Here is a 15,246-nt window from a genome sequence, read left to right as displayed (position 1 = left end):
TGCTGGGCTGGGAATGGCAAGAGAAATCTGTAGGCTTACTGCACACACAGAGAGGCAGAGAGTCATTTCTGTTATTACTGTTAACATTTCCCATGGGATATGGAGAAATTGGAGAGGATGAGCTAAAGCTTATGGGACTCCCTGAAGAAAAGATACTAAATTAAAAAGAAGAAAAAATTAAGTAAAACCACAGAACAACAACAGTTGATGCAGGCTCTGTCCTGCTTAATGGAGAAAGAGCCCCAAGCTTCCCAGCTTGCAAGTGACAACTGCATTCAGGACAGCAAGAAGCCATTCTTACTGGAGAAATGCTGAATTCTCTCCTTAACAGAACAGGCAAAGTCCTAGTTCTGATATAACTTTCTTTACAGAAGCAACTTGTAGATTGTCTCAACTCCAAGTTTGATTCCCAAGGAGGTATCTGATTTTCTGCTTGGTTTTATGCCTTTTTTTTCTCCCTCTGTTTCCATTCCTTTTTTCAAGAGCATCCAAAAAACCCACAGCATAACTTGGTCAATGAAAATATAAGACAGAAATATATATTAAAAGGTTTTTTAAAATCTAAAATAGCACTGCTTAAATACCAGCTTTTAAAACTATTACAGGTTCACTAATCCCCAGTACAATTAGTAACAATAATGAAAGCATTAGTCTAAATCCCATTTTTAAGTCATAAGTGTTTGCTTAGCAATTACACTCTCAAACTGCTACTGCTACCCATGCTGTGAGCAGGGACTTGCTCCAACCAAAGAGATGCCGGGACATGGAACAAACCTCCTGGACTACAGTGGGCAGCTCTTGGCATTTGGAGGTCGGGCATCCCTACCTTTTAACACCACCCCCCCCACCCCACCCCACCCCCCAGTCTTACTAGGAGTGAAGAAAAGAAAAGCAATGCAAAGTATCAGGAGGGAGAGGAGAGCCTGCATCTGGGATTGTCCATAAGCATCTCTGGGCTGTGTTCAGCTCTCCTAGCATGAATCTCTCTCTTAAAATATGTTAAACCCCCACTTAAAGAGCGTCATAAAACAATGTAATATTTGTGTGCACAGAAACAAACACTACTCAGCAACTGCCTGTTATTCTGTGATATTCAACAGTTCATTTGACACTATAGCTCAGAATTTAAGTCCATCTAGAGCACAACCCCAATGAAGGATCAGTCGTAAACTGATGGCACAGGCTGCTCATCTCTGAATCTCCCTGTTTTAGTGAGCTCTTGATGGGAACACAGTGCTGCGCTAGATGGGCTTCGCAGCATTTTATCCATGCACACCACAATTAAAAGTCTCAATTACAATGCCAAAGCTAGTTGGGTCCTTTCTCAAAGCACAATTTCAAAAGTTTGGAGTTTTATTAAAGGAGGATATTTCTATTCCTTGGACAACTGCAGCAATTTGTGTGAAATTTTAATTTGGGGTGAAAAATGGTTGATCAGCACATTCTACAAGAAAAAAAATTGAGCTGGACCAAATTAACGGAGACATATCAAGCCATGTTAAGAGAGGAATATTTACTGCAAGAGAAAAAGGCAATTAATTGATGCCATTTTGATCAAAGAGCTGCCTGCTAATCAGGCTGTTCCCTGCTGAATTTGAAATGGTTTCATGCTGCTAGGAGAATCACATAGGGGTTGGTGGCTTGAGTGTGCAGAAGTACAACTATTCTCTTATCTCATTCTTAGACATGCAAAGCTAGAGATAGGAGTCTAGTTTGTTGCCAGGTTTCTTTTCAGATGGCTCATCCTGTGCTGTAGTCAAAAATTCTCAATTCAATGTAGAAAAATAACAGAGAGTTGGGCTCTTTTTTCAGCTAATTAGTGTAAATAATTAGAAGCGACAATACTCCCTTGAAAGCTTTACATGAATAGTGAATGGGAAAATGATGTCTGTAGGCTGCTCTGCCAAACTAAGAGTAAACCCCACTGTTTTTGTCAGTTTACTGAACCATGTTCTGGGGGTGTCTTGTAGATGTCCAGCAAGGTTCCAAGCTGGTTTGGCACACAGCTCCCTAGGGCTGAGCAATGGATTTACAATTGTGTAGTATCCAAAGAGCATACCAAGACAGCAGGTATCTCTAGAGCCAAGAGAAGAAGCTGCATCCCCCTATTTCACCTTCTGAAAAGTAATGCAGTAACTCAAGCTATAAAACCAATTTGCAGCATCCATATTAAATACAGCAGAGAAAAGGTGACAGGTTTTGTTCTCAAGTACATCATTTGGAGACTAAATATGGCATTGTTTCCAACTGGAGAAACTAAGAATATAACAAGATGGGCAGGTAAAGCCTGGAAGGGAAGGAAAGCAATTTATTGAGAAACACCCAACCCAGAGAAAAACAGATTTAAGTTCACATTCTTTTAAAAATACACTGAGTTCCCAAGTAAGCTCAATTTCCTTATGGGCTGCCCTTGAGGAAAGCAGGACCACAGGATGATTCCAAAGGAAGATTTTAACAGCCAGAAATTTCCATGTTTTGACTTGGGGGACAGGATAGAGAAAAGGAAGAGAGGGATACTAGATTTCACCCTGGAGCAAATCTGGGAAGAAACTGTCACTTCTCTGCCACTATGATCCCCACTGGCTCAGACCTTGCCCCTCACAGGAGGAAGAATGTGTTTATCTGTGGATACCTGTGCACCCCTTTGTGTAAGCTGATGGCCCAGTGACACAGGATGACTTACCCACACAGAGGATGTTGAAGCAGAAGCCCTGCGATGTTGACTTGTTGACCAGCTGATCAGGGAGGCTGTCGAAGCCCACGTGGCCAGAGAGGGACAGGTTCCTAAGGTCATCGTTCTATAGGACCGAGAAGGAAGGCATTTAGCAGGGTTGCAATGCCCCTGTCAGGGAAGAAGGCTGTGCCTAGTACTGCCAGAACCACGTAACATTGCAGGAGTTTGACACAGGATCTTTCTGTCTTAGGTTCACCTCCCAAACATGCTCTCCTTTTACTTCTATCCAGCTCTCCCCTGTGGGGCTCAATACCTAAAACATCCCCAATCCCAAGGCATGCAAACACCACTAGACTTTTTCTACATACCGTGATTCTATCCCAATTTACAATACTCAAACATTGTTTCCAAGGCCTCAGTGTCACATACCCCTAGGGTTTCAGGAATGTTATTTAGGCAGACATCTGGAATAGACAGCCCACAGTGAAATATGGGTTCTCCTTGGCTTAGTTTGACAAGGGGGTTGAGCAGCTCTCTCGGGCTCACTCTATCCTCCCAGAACTTTTGCTGCAACCCTTCAGCATGGCCACATCACGACACCCCAAGGCCATTTTGTGGAGGGTAATGGGGCAGCACAGACCTGGCAGAATGGAGACCTGAAACAACTCCAAGATTATATTTAGGACTTTTCCATAGCAACTGTACAGTAATTCACAGAGAGGCTTGTAGAAAGAAGGCAGCCCAGTTATCTCTTCCCTGGCAATTTGCAGTTATGTCAATACCTGAGCACGGACAAAACAAAAATCAATCAAAAAACACCAACAACTTGGTAGACCTAGAGCAGCTCCACTGATATTTTACACATTTTTCTCAAAAAATCTGTTATTCTTAACTTAAGATACTACTTTTCTCCAAACTTAAACATTTCCAGCAGAGTCACTCCTCCAAGGCCATGCTGTTGACCTAAATTATAGTCGTGGGCAGCTTCAGCCTGGTTTAAAGATGCTGGAAACACCAGCTTCTTTTCCACAAAATCAGTGGGCTCTGAACCATACATGGAAAAAAAGACACTCTTTGGTTGTTAAAATAAGAATCCAAAGCAGAAGAGGGCTTCTCATGCTCTGCACAATTGCTGAGCATCAACACTTCCCTCCACAAACAGCCATCGACTGCAAGAAGAAATAGGTTACCTCTGGGCTGAGTGTTGATGAAAATACCACTCAGACTTGAAGAAAAAAAAATGAAGTCCTCTGAGAAAGGCAACACTGCAAAGTAAAAATGTCACCATATGGCACAAAGGGCTCCTTTTTGCCATACTGGCACACACAGCTTGACACCTGTATTAGATCCCTAAGCTTTAACAACTGAACCAGGCTTGTCTGAAGGCTTAATGCCAATACACCAGACTGTCCATGTCCATCCCTCCATATACTGGACAGCTGTTCACCAGCACCCTACCACTGAAGCTGAAGGTGACTGAGAGATGTCACCTCCTTCACTCAGACTGGGTAAAAAAAAAAAAAAAACAACATAAAAAGAGACCATGACCTCATTTACCGGCAACAGTGATTTTCCTGGGAAAACCCTGTGCAATGGAAGACCACCCTGGGATTTATGCATGATGTGAATGGGTTAATTTAAATGTTTGCAACATTGGTATTTTTAAAACACCAGTGGGTTGGGTTTATGATGAACTGAAGGGAGCTCGGAGCAGATCCCAGAAAGCAGTAGGTGCCCATGACTCACAGGCTTCACAGAAAGCGGTGGGTGTTGAACATCTCTCAGCAGAGCACCCATATCTCTCTCTCTCTCTCTCTGATGTATTTTGGGAAAGCAAGTACTGCCTCATCATCAGTTACTCAGCAGGAACAGGAGTCAGCCTCATCTCCTGCATCTGTGTCAGTTATTTTTGCTGCATACCTTCTCATTTCCCTCCCCCCCTTTTTATTTTCCTCCAAGTCGTAAACAACAGTGGAAAAAACAAAAGCTATCTCTATACTTTTCAATGTCAAGTGTTTTTCACAAGCTGTGAAATTATCAATTCGCCTGATTGACAGTTCTGGCTTTATCAGCTCAACATTGCTCCATCTTCAGCCCTTGGCCTGCCTGGGGAGGGAGCAAGGACTGAAACCACTACAAACTCAAGAGTAGCTCGTGACCTCAGGTTTTATACTCACGGAACAGAAGCTTCTGCTGGAGAGCAACAAGCATGATTGCTCAGTGTATAATTAGCAGAATAGGCAAATGATTCACACTTTCAGTCTGGAAAAATAGAAAGAAGTGTTTCAAAAACAATGGGATGCTAAGTCAGATGGCCACATTGCTCTGGCTGAAAATAGCTCCTGAGAGAAGTCAGTGGGCTGGGGTTTGGTCTCAGGTGAGTCACCCCACTGCAAACTGGGCACCTCCAGCTGAAGCATAGTCAAAGGCTGACCCAGGGCTCCTGCTCCACAGAGACGAGCCCAGAGCCCCTGTGTGCATCCAACAAGCCAGGGGAGCGATGCTACAAGCACTGATTTATTCCTTCAGCCGCAAAAGGCAGCAGTGCTGCCCAGGCACTTCATCCCAGGTGAAAAGGGATATCATCATTCTAACTCTTCCCAAGGGTATTCCTCATTTTCCCCCAGAAGATGAGCAGAGCTCAGCATGCCTTTGAGTTCAGCACAACTCCTATCTTTCCCCAATCCTGCACCTAAATACAGTCCTGGACTGAAACAACTCCTCAGCTGTCACTCACAGTAACACAACCCTAAGAGATGCCTTATTAATGCACAGACAAGTCACTCTATCTGGAAGCACTGACTTCTTACAAGAACAACTTGGCCAAGCACCTCCCCTTGCTTGCAGCTTCAGGAGTGACGGACAAGATCAGCGTGGGTAAAACCGCAGCTCTCCAGAGTTCTGGAGAGATCAGCCAGTTTGCAACACACGCACTGCTAGACTTGGGTGTCTAGATGTTCTCACATGTCAGAAAGCTGAAGACATCAAAAGGAGTTTTTAAACTCTTCCTTATGACACAGCCATGCTTCCTTTACTGAAACCCACACTACAGGGCAAATCTTCCTTCCCTCTTCACATACCATCCCTGTGAGCGGGAAGAGATTCTGAACCTCCAGAGCTGTGTGCTAACCCCTGCAAAACCTACACAGCAACACGAACAAAGGAACGCTTGTTTATTGGGAAAGATGCTGATCCCTTTACTTTTCTTCACAGAGTGACCTATGAGGCATCCCACAGTTGATATTTCTTGGGTCAACAACAATCTTTCAGATGCTGTTATCACAGCTGCGGGTTTTAACTCTAGCAGGGTAAGGGAAGGGTAAGTAAAGCAGAGACAGGCCTCCAGAGGCAGAGAGTCTACTATGTACCATCACTATAGAGATATTAATTGCCAGAACCCTATATCCTAAGGCTCTTAATATTAAAGGTGGGGAAGGGGAAAGCTTTGCACAAGACAAAAAAGGGTTTGCAGTCTCAGAGGTGTGTCAGGTTTGCTTCAGGTCTGGTTTTCTTCACGCACAGCTCCTGGCGGCAAAGGTTTTTTAGGTCAAGCCATGCTTTAACGGATGCTCTGTGGCAAACAGTGGGTTTGCCTGGATGGAATTCAATGAAGCTTTATAAAACAGTTTAGCTGACGAGGCACGTGCAAGGAGAGGATCAGCTTATTCCTCCTAAGCCACAGTGGCTTGGCAGAGCTTGCAGGAATAAGGGGAAACTTACTCTCCTCACCGGAGTTGGCTACAACACTGTCTGCCTGTGTGCAGATGGGGAGGTGGAAATAAAGGTAGGTCCCGTGATTAGAAATGTGTCACTTCTCCATGAGCCATATCCTTACACTTCAGGAGGCCTCTGGTAGCTCCTCAGAGATGAAGCAAATTTACTCTTCTCCTGGCTTGATGAGCATCCCTCCCAAAGGGCAAAGGAGAGAAGGTCCACAAGGACACCTGCAGTTATTGCCCCGGTCTGCTCTCCTGGCTTAGAACTTAACCATGATGATGGCTGCTCCCTTAACCCCAGCAAGATCCCAGCTGAGCCCCATCTGCTTTAAGGCTGCCAGCAAACAACTCCCCTTCAGCCCTTCCTGGCCCACTGCTGCTGGCAGCTGGAGGTCACTTTCACACAGCCTCCCAAGAGTTAAAGAAAACAAAAAGTGAGCCTCAAATTCAAGAGGGGAAAAATGCTGGTATGCAAAATATTGAGCTCAACCACAAATATGGAGCAAGTTATTTGAGGCCACATGACTTTGGAGGCACCTTAAATAAATTCTGAAAGCTTTTATTATCAGCAGCTCACACCAGCTACATTTCTGCCCTATTACTAGGGTCATGTTCCCCTGTTTCTGCAGTAATCTCAGATGCTGCATCCAAAGCCAGGGACCTCAGATATTCTAGTCTGCTCAGACAAAAAGGCAGCTCAGAGAAAAGCAGTGAGCACAGAAGCAAAGAGCAGCTGGCAAGAGATGGATCTATCATACCCTCTCCCTGTGTAAATGTGAGAACTGGAGCACAAAGTATTCCCAGTGCCTACGCCAGAGCCAAACCCACAGCACCTAGCACCCACAATTCCCATCTCTTCCTTATGCAGACTTCAGTGATGGTCAAACCCTTAATTCCTGGGACAGGGAACTTAAAAAGTAATAGTATGGTGGGGGACATGAAAAGAAAGAACAATTCCTTTCACCTCCTTGCCATGGCTACTGCAGTCATGCCACAAGGAAATAGCCCAGAGCAATCATTTAATCAAGAAAGGAAAGACTGGGTTGTTGTTTTAGGCTAGGATAGCCACCAGTGGCAGCAGCAGAGGAGGGGGAGTTCCTGTCTCCATGCTGTCTACAGACTCAGGCAGATGTCTCCAAAAGCTCCTGAAGTCTGGGAGGTCTTTTTTCTTTTCTCCCTCCTCCCTCAACAGGGCAAGCAGAAAGACCCCTTTGGAAGGCAGGTTCTCATCCTGTAGATTAATGTGTCAATCAAGCCATGAGGATTCATGAGAGGCAAGCAAGCTAGACAGCCAAGGCCTCCCACCCTACCACCAGCCTACCCAGCAACTCACAGCTGCAGCTATTGTCCCCGAGGGCTGCACCTCGGTGAACTGTCTTCTTCCTGGATAAAAGCCGGCATCAGCTGTACCTGCTTTGAGACATGCAGCTTCTGGATAGTGTGCTTCACTCACTAAGTCCCTTGCCCCAGCAGTGCCTCCAGCAGTGTCTGCAACACCAGCCGGGAGCCAGGTCTCCCAGTACCAACAAACACCCTCAAGTGTTCTGCCACAGCTGGCTCCCTCGTTCAGTAACCCTGGAGGTTACAGGGAACACAAAGGCTCTCCTTAAATGTGCTGGGTTTTCCTTTTAATCATGGTGAACTAGGACAACAAAAAAGGTTATTTTATGGGAGGAAGGCTGGAAGCAATTTGGCCAACAAAGCACCAGGCAGCTGCAGATAGGGAAGGGAGGTGTGGGTCCTGTGCTGCCCTTCCTTGCAGAGAATATTGCTCTACAGATCGATTTGGCTGAACTGGGGAATCACCAGCCAGACAAGGCTGCCAGTGAGACAGGGCAAGTGGCTCCCCTGAGGAGACACCATCAGAGTCTGGGTGGTGCTGGATATGCCTACAGTGGTGCAGGCAATTTAGGCAGCCTCTCTCCAAGGCTGGCCCCCTAAGGTAACTGCAGGATGACACTGGGGACAGTGAGCAGGCGTCACAGCCAGCCCCAACCCAGCTGCAGTCCCCACAGCCCATACCTACTGGAGGAAAATCCACCTCGGCAAAACGCCTGCTCCAATCCCAATTCCCTCAGGATGGACACGGCGTGAGGCAAAAGTACACAAAGCCCACCTCCCTGACATCCAGCACCGAATATCCTGGTTTCCAGCAGCTTGGAATTGCAAGTGGCAGCTATCACCACATGGCAAGGCCACACTCCCACAGCCAAGAGCCGCCACTGTTCCTGCACCTTCAAGGCAGGCTGGCAGGGAGGTGAAGGGAGCTGCTTACATTGGCAAGCTGCAGCAGCTCCGCGGGAGGATGGAGAAAGAGGATACAGTCACATTCTTCTGGGCAGAGGGAAGTCAGCAAAATCTGACAATTCAAAACTGGCTGTACCGAGTGGGAATGAACATTTCTCTTCCAGGCAAAATGTTTGGCTAAAGGTCAGCACAAGCTCAGAGCACTAACGGTTCCATTTATGCCAAAATCTGACAGGAAAGACATATTTCTGCATAGCTTTCCAAAAAACAGGGACCTTCCTATTTGGAATAAAAGTGACTAATGCTTCTAGCAGCCCCTGATGTCACAAACTGCTAACCAGCAAAAAAAAAAAAAAAAAAAAAGGAACTGGACTTTGGGGATGATAAGGACCATATGTGCATTCCAGCAAGGCTTGTAAACTCACTGAAGGGAAAAAAAGGAGAGAGGAAGGAGGAAGGGAGGGGGGAAGAAAGACATAATGTGACAAACAAGAATGAAGACCATCCAAAGGCAGAGCCAAATGAGAACCAGATGCTCACTGCTTCTCTGGCCAATTTCTCTCCTGACAGGAGGATGACATGCAACCCGCTGCCTTTTTGACCGCCTGTATGAGGCTGATGGAATAAAGTGGGAGTTATTATTCAGTGCCAGGCTCCCCAGGTTGAAATACTCCACTCCTCCCGTTTCAAAAAAATGGTGCATGTTTTATTGCAATTTCCATGTCTTTGTCTTCCAAAGTGCCACATGTGGCCAAAAGCAGCACATATATTGCTTTTAGCAGCTCCAGCCTTTTGCTCTCAGCAAGATGCAGCTGAGAAAGTTGGAAGACCCTTCACACCAGCCCTGAACAAAATGTTTCAGTGGGGACTTTTTTCCAACCCCCCCCCTTTTCCAGCCCTTCTGGCTACACAGTCCCACACCATCACAGACACCAATCTCATCCAGCAACACAGCAGAGGAAAAAGGCAACAACAGCCATTTCCTTCTGTATTCCACTGTCATGCACTTAAAATAGCCCTGAAACAGCCGCATCAAAGGCTGTTAAATAAGTGGATTTATACTCTACTACAAGCCTTTCGCTGGAGGCACAGCACAATATGGGACTGGGCACAGAGGAAGCACGAGACTCCCAGTTACATTAACATAGAGGCCGTTTGCAAAGAGCTCTCTCGGACACTGATCCTGGGCACAAGGAAGAAAGAATTAACACAGACTCGGGAACAGAGTGTCTGACCCCCTGCCAAGTTTTCCTCAAACCTTCCCCAAGCTTCCACCAACTCCAGTCCCGTTAGGGGTGTGAACACAACCAGAGCAAACTAAGATTTTTAGAAAGGAAAACAGCCTATAAGGCTTGTTTATAAAACTCTAACAAGGCAGCACTGTTCCAATACCTGAATCAAATTAAGGGCCACTCCAAACACTAAAAGCAGCAGCTTCCCTTGTGAGGCAGTGCAGGCAGAGAAGAGCAGGGCTGGCTTTGCAGTTCTTTAACCCCATGTTTTCCTTCCTAAAAAAAACAGAGCCGTACATCAAGGGCACATTTTGTCAGCTCCTATGCAGCAAGCTCCAGGACTAAAAAGTCCTCCATATTGTGCTCTGGATAATTAATTAGCCCTGAGACTTATTACCAGGATCTGCATTAATGCTGTGGCCTTGTTGGCTGGCTCAGAGGCAGGTGGGGACACCATGGCACAGTGCTGCCCTCCACACAGATGGGCACAGCTTTGCACAGACCCATTTCCAAGCAGGGCACACAGAGGTGTGTATATAGAAGCATAAAGCTTCAGATAAGTTATCTACCCATTCTCTTGAGTCTGGACCAAAGAGTGCAGATTTATCACAGTAACTGCCTTCATATCAAAATCCTAAGACAATACTGCATGCAATACACATGCACACACACAGAGAGTTTCTTCAATGCCCTAGTACTACAGAAGTGACTATGAACAGGTCTTGCCTAAAAAATAAAATGATCATCCAGCTATGTGATTTCACATGGTCAGTGCACCGCAAACTTGCCTTGGGCTTGGAGTTACTGTTGGACCTGAATAATGCAGCTAAATGTACAACCATACCAGGACTTTTAGGGTCTCAACCAGTGCTAGGTATGCACTAGAATTCCTCAGGGAAACTTCACTGGTCGAGCACTAGCAAGGAAGTGTCGATCTAGCCTCAATTGGACTGAAAGAGCTGGCTCAGACCAGCCCTTCTTAAATCCATGTGACATACATGTATGACACTAAGGATATTAAATAAAGGGCCAGAGAAAACATTTCAGATTCAGAAAAGTCCAGCATTCCTACCCTCATCTGAGCGCAGTTCTAACAAAGTAATACAGACAATAACAACAACAACCGTGCAGGAAAACCAAGCTTTTATTATGTTCAAGGCATGGTCAACTTAATTTTGAGCATTAAGTCAAAGCCTTTGCTTCTGCTTAGAAAAGGAAAACAGACCGTGCAGAGCCCCTAATGGTACACAAAAGTCTTCTAGAATACCACAGGAGTCATTCATCATTCATAAGGACAGGTCAGCAATCAAAGAATATTGAGGATTACAAATAACATTGCTTGCCTTAGCATGCAGCTTTCTGTCTTCAGCAAGAGAAAAAAAGGAATTAAGTTGAACTGAATCTGTGTGCAGAGGAAAAGGTGAAGGTTTATTGAATTATTTAGCTCTGAAAGATTAGTCCTTAGACTTCAAGCTCTCAACTGACTCAACAGCAAGTGCTCCCCACTTGCCTTCAGCAGGTCTCTGTATTACTGCTTTTAACAGGGAAAGCCTAGATAAAAGATTTCATAAACAGGACGATGCTTCAAGGAGCAATTCCCCATTTTAGCTGGAGCACCTCCTTCCCTCCACATCATTAATTTCAAATTCCTGTGGCTGGCTTGAAGGACTGCTGTCTTTCCAAAAACGTTCATTGGACAGAGTTCTTCCAGAGGAAAGCACATCAGATCTAGGTCCATAGCACAGTCATAACACTGGTATCGTTAGGAAGAGATAGGACTAGGAAGGCCACTCTCCACCAGGCTCGTGTTTTGCTGCACTGACACACTGCTACAGAGACTTCACATTTCTGGACCCGACAGGCAGTGCAAGACAAAACATTTTTCTTGCATGCAGCCAGCACACAGGAATGTTCCCACAGTCCCCTCCACATACATCACTTGAAGGGCCAGGATCACAAAGACTTTGATGACCACTGCAATCCTGGTGATGCTCCAAGCCATAAAGAATCCCTGGACAGGACACCGGCAATTGCACAGCATACATTCAAAAATGTTTGAACTCTATCAACGCACAAGAGGTAGGGTTAAATAAACATTTACAGCACCAAAAGAAAGGATTAACCCTGTAATCTCAAGGAATCCAAGGATGAGCTTTACAGCTCCAGTTTTTGGGTTGCGGCAGAGATAAGTGAGACCTAAACCAGCTCTATAAACATTAAGAGCCCCACTCTGCCCCATACTATTTTCTGCCCTTGATCCATTCCTCCCCACAGACTGAAAAGGGAAAAGGCTTTCCTTGCACTCCAGCTGCTTATGACTCATTGCAAGTAACACAATGTGAAAGATGTTACAGAACTGCTAGTCCCCACTACAACACAGGCCACTGAGGCCTCTTACACAGCACAGCCAAACTCCATTCTGCAGCTGAAGATGTCCCCTCCGAAAAATGCCTTCAGCTTCCACTGCAAACAGACCAGCAAGGAAATCCAAATTGCATGACTCCTTTTTCACCTGGCCCAGAGGACCTAGCTATGAAGTCACAGAGATGGCCCACCAAGCTTGTATCTCCAAGAGGGAAGTGAGAGACTTGAAATCTCATCTCACATTGGAGTCAGCCTGGGCAGTCCCAGCTAGCAACAGAGAAAAACATGACTTCTCCTCCCTGTCCTCCCCAGGACATCAGACCTCCATGACTGCACACAGCAAAGCATGGATGCCATCAACTTCATCTGCTAATTACCTCAGGAGGAGCCTGTGTCAGCAAGCAAGTGAATGCAGCCCAAATTAAAGCGGCTATCTACCATGTGGAACAAGCCAGCCAGAATGAGGCTTTGTGGACACTATAGACAAGGCAGAAGAACCTTGTGCTGCCTCTCCCTGACCTGTGCCAGGACACAGCACAACAACTCAAGGGGATCTTGATGGTTTTGTCAGCCAGCATCAGCAAGAGATTCCTGCATCACCGATTCTTCTCACTTCATGCTTCATTGGCTGCAGGTCACAGACAGGGATGAAAAAGAGCACATTGCTAGTGAGGCTGAACCCCTCTGAAGGCACTAGGCAAGCAGAGGCTTCTTCATAGGAACATCTTCAGATAATTCACAAAGCAGACCCAACAGCAACACTGCTCCCTCCCTCCCCCAGGCCCTCTGAGCACCCTTCCCTCCAACGGTGACCCAGGCAGACACCATCACCCTAAAACAAGAGCAGGGTTTTCCCACAGGAGTCAAGCCTGGGAACTTGGCACAGCAAGGATCAATGACACCTAACATTAGGCTTGTCTGACAAGTTCCTTTTGCAGAGACCTATTTTCCAAACACCTCTACTGCCGAGACAGGAATTCCTGGGGAATAAAATACAGTTTAATTGGGAATGTTCTATAAAGACAATGAGGCCACCCTACAGATCAGTGGATGCAGAAAGATCCAGAGCTGTTGGAGCACAGGTACATCCCCCTTCTCCCCTCCCCCACCCCAACACACACAGAACTTGCTTACCTCCTGGCTTGATTTTAGCTTGTAGCTCTGAGCCTCCTAATGGCTGGGCAAGCTTTCCCACCAGACCCAGCCCAGATCATCACATCAGGAACTGCAATTCCTGCAGTCTCCTCAGCTTTCCAAGGCAACTGAAACAACAAGCGGGGGGTAACCCAGGCCTGAACTTCTTAGCAAAACACAAGAGCACAGCCAGCCAGGCCCCTAAGCATGGGCAACAGCTAAGCGATCATACAGTCATACACAGTTCAAGAGCAGCTTCAAGGCTAGCACTTCCCCAGTCTCTCTGGAAATCCAGAGAACAAGACACTGCCTTTGCTGTGAGGTTAAGCTCAACACTGGAAATAAAATGGTCTGTACACAAATGCAAGCCAACAGAACCAACTTTTTACTGAAACTGATGCAACCTCCCCAACAACTACCCATTTTATACTGGGCATGAGACTATGGGAATATCTAAAGCCAGTAATAAAGGCCAATGTAAGGCTTAATATAAAAAACTAAGTCACAGGTGATAACTGATAACAACATGAGTGTGCAGTAAGGCTTTATAATCTGTCATGCAGACCAGGCAGCCAGACTGGAGAAACCCTTTCCTTGGAACACAGCACTGGCAAACAGCAACTTCCCATCATCAAGGATTTAAAACAGATTTATTAGTTTAACCCTAATAATGCAAATAAAGCCAGATGCAAAACTGGCTTAAGCTGCTATATGTGGAAAAACCTGCCCATGACCCCCTCTTCACAATTCCCTTTTTCCTCCTTCCCCATCCTCTGTAAGCAAAGTCAGCTCAGAGCTACCAGTTTCATATTTTACAGCCTGCAACCTGCTTGTATGTATTCCCAGCTCAGCAGCATTACTGAATCCCCCCAGCAAGTTTTCAAGAAGCGTATCTAGATTGCAGGGGAGGAAACTCACTCTTTAAGAGATGAAACTAATCCCACATTCAGCTTCCCACAAGCACCAGTTTTCCATCAACAGCCACCAAGAGAAAAAGCGCCACATTAAATTCCTGGGGCTGGGAAGGGGGAAATCTCTTCCAGACCGTCCAATATGAAAAGAAAAAACAATAAATAAACCCTCAAAGTCCCCCACTTCCCTTCATGAGAGGAGGTTTAGATGCTGCCAGGCCCTGAATCTTCAGCCAACTGCTCTGTTTTTATAAGCCTGGCTTTTCTTGGTGAACAATTCTAATTTTTACTCTAGAAAAAGCAACATACATACCCCAAAACAAAGCAGTTCAATGGGAAGAGCATATAAATGCATACCAGAAGGAAGTAAACAAGAGCAAAATAGCTCTCTTTTGGCTGTTGCTAAGTTTTATTAACACTAAGCATTATTTTCAATAACTACTAGAAAACAAACTCCTAAAGGAAAATGCTATTTCTATAAACAATCTTACACCAGTGGCTACATTCCAGACACTCATTAAATGCATCCTGTAACATAAAATCCTGTTCTTAAAAATAATTGTGAGACATGGATCCAAAACCTACTGTCAGCTTTAGGGGGCCCAATGCTCCAGCCATAGGAAGTTTATTCCATCAGGAAAACACACACACTCCAAAAAAAAAAAAAAAAAAGGGGGGGGGGAGGGGGAGGGGTGTAAGAGGGGTGGGTGGGAAGGGGCAAACCCTGCCCCCAAACCTCAGGAAGCTTATTGCACATTAATGGGACATTAACCACAACGGTTTTCCAGCAGTAAGAGTTCCAGGGTACACTGGCAGGAAAGAAAATGGCTGTGTCTTCTGTGGACTTACTCTTGACTTTGCCCTCATGTTGGCAAGGGGAATCAGCCCTGCTGCATACACCAAGAACTTTAACAGGATCACCCATGCAATAAGCTGATGACAGATTTTGCAGTCACATATTTAACAGG

The 15,246-nt window shown here is 45.6% G+C and overlaps 1 protein-coding gene across 5 annotated transcripts in view; it reads right to left on the bottom strand.

Moving 5' to 3' along the window:
* Positions 1–15,246, bottom strand: part of SEPTIN11 (septin 11) — a 62,465-nt gene that overhangs the window by 24,272 nt on the left and 22,947 nt on the right. For all 5 annotated transcript variants that reach the window (XR_009966032.1, XM_062624992.1, XM_062624991.1 and 2 more), the window contains exon 2: positions 2,684–2,798. Coding sequence is in view for 3 of the 5 variants with exons in the window: in XM_062624991.1 (XP_062480975.1) it covers positions 2,684–2,798 (115 nt within the window). In the remaining 2 variants the exon portion in view is untranslated. The remainder of the gene's footprint in view (positions 1–2,683; positions 2,799–15,246) is intronic.

Source organism: Pezoporus occidentalis, unplaced genomic scaffold, assembly GCF_034315485.1.
Source record: "Pezoporus occidentalis ecotype Australia unplaced genomic scaffold, CSIRO_AGI_Poc_V1 ctg275, whole genome shotgun sequence".
Lineage (NCBI taxonomy): Eukaryota > Metazoa > Chordata > Aves > Psittaciformes > Psittacidae > Pezoporus > Pezoporus occidentalis.
Note: the sequence above shows the minus strand (reverse complement) of the source record. Positions and strands in the feature narration are given on the sequence as shown.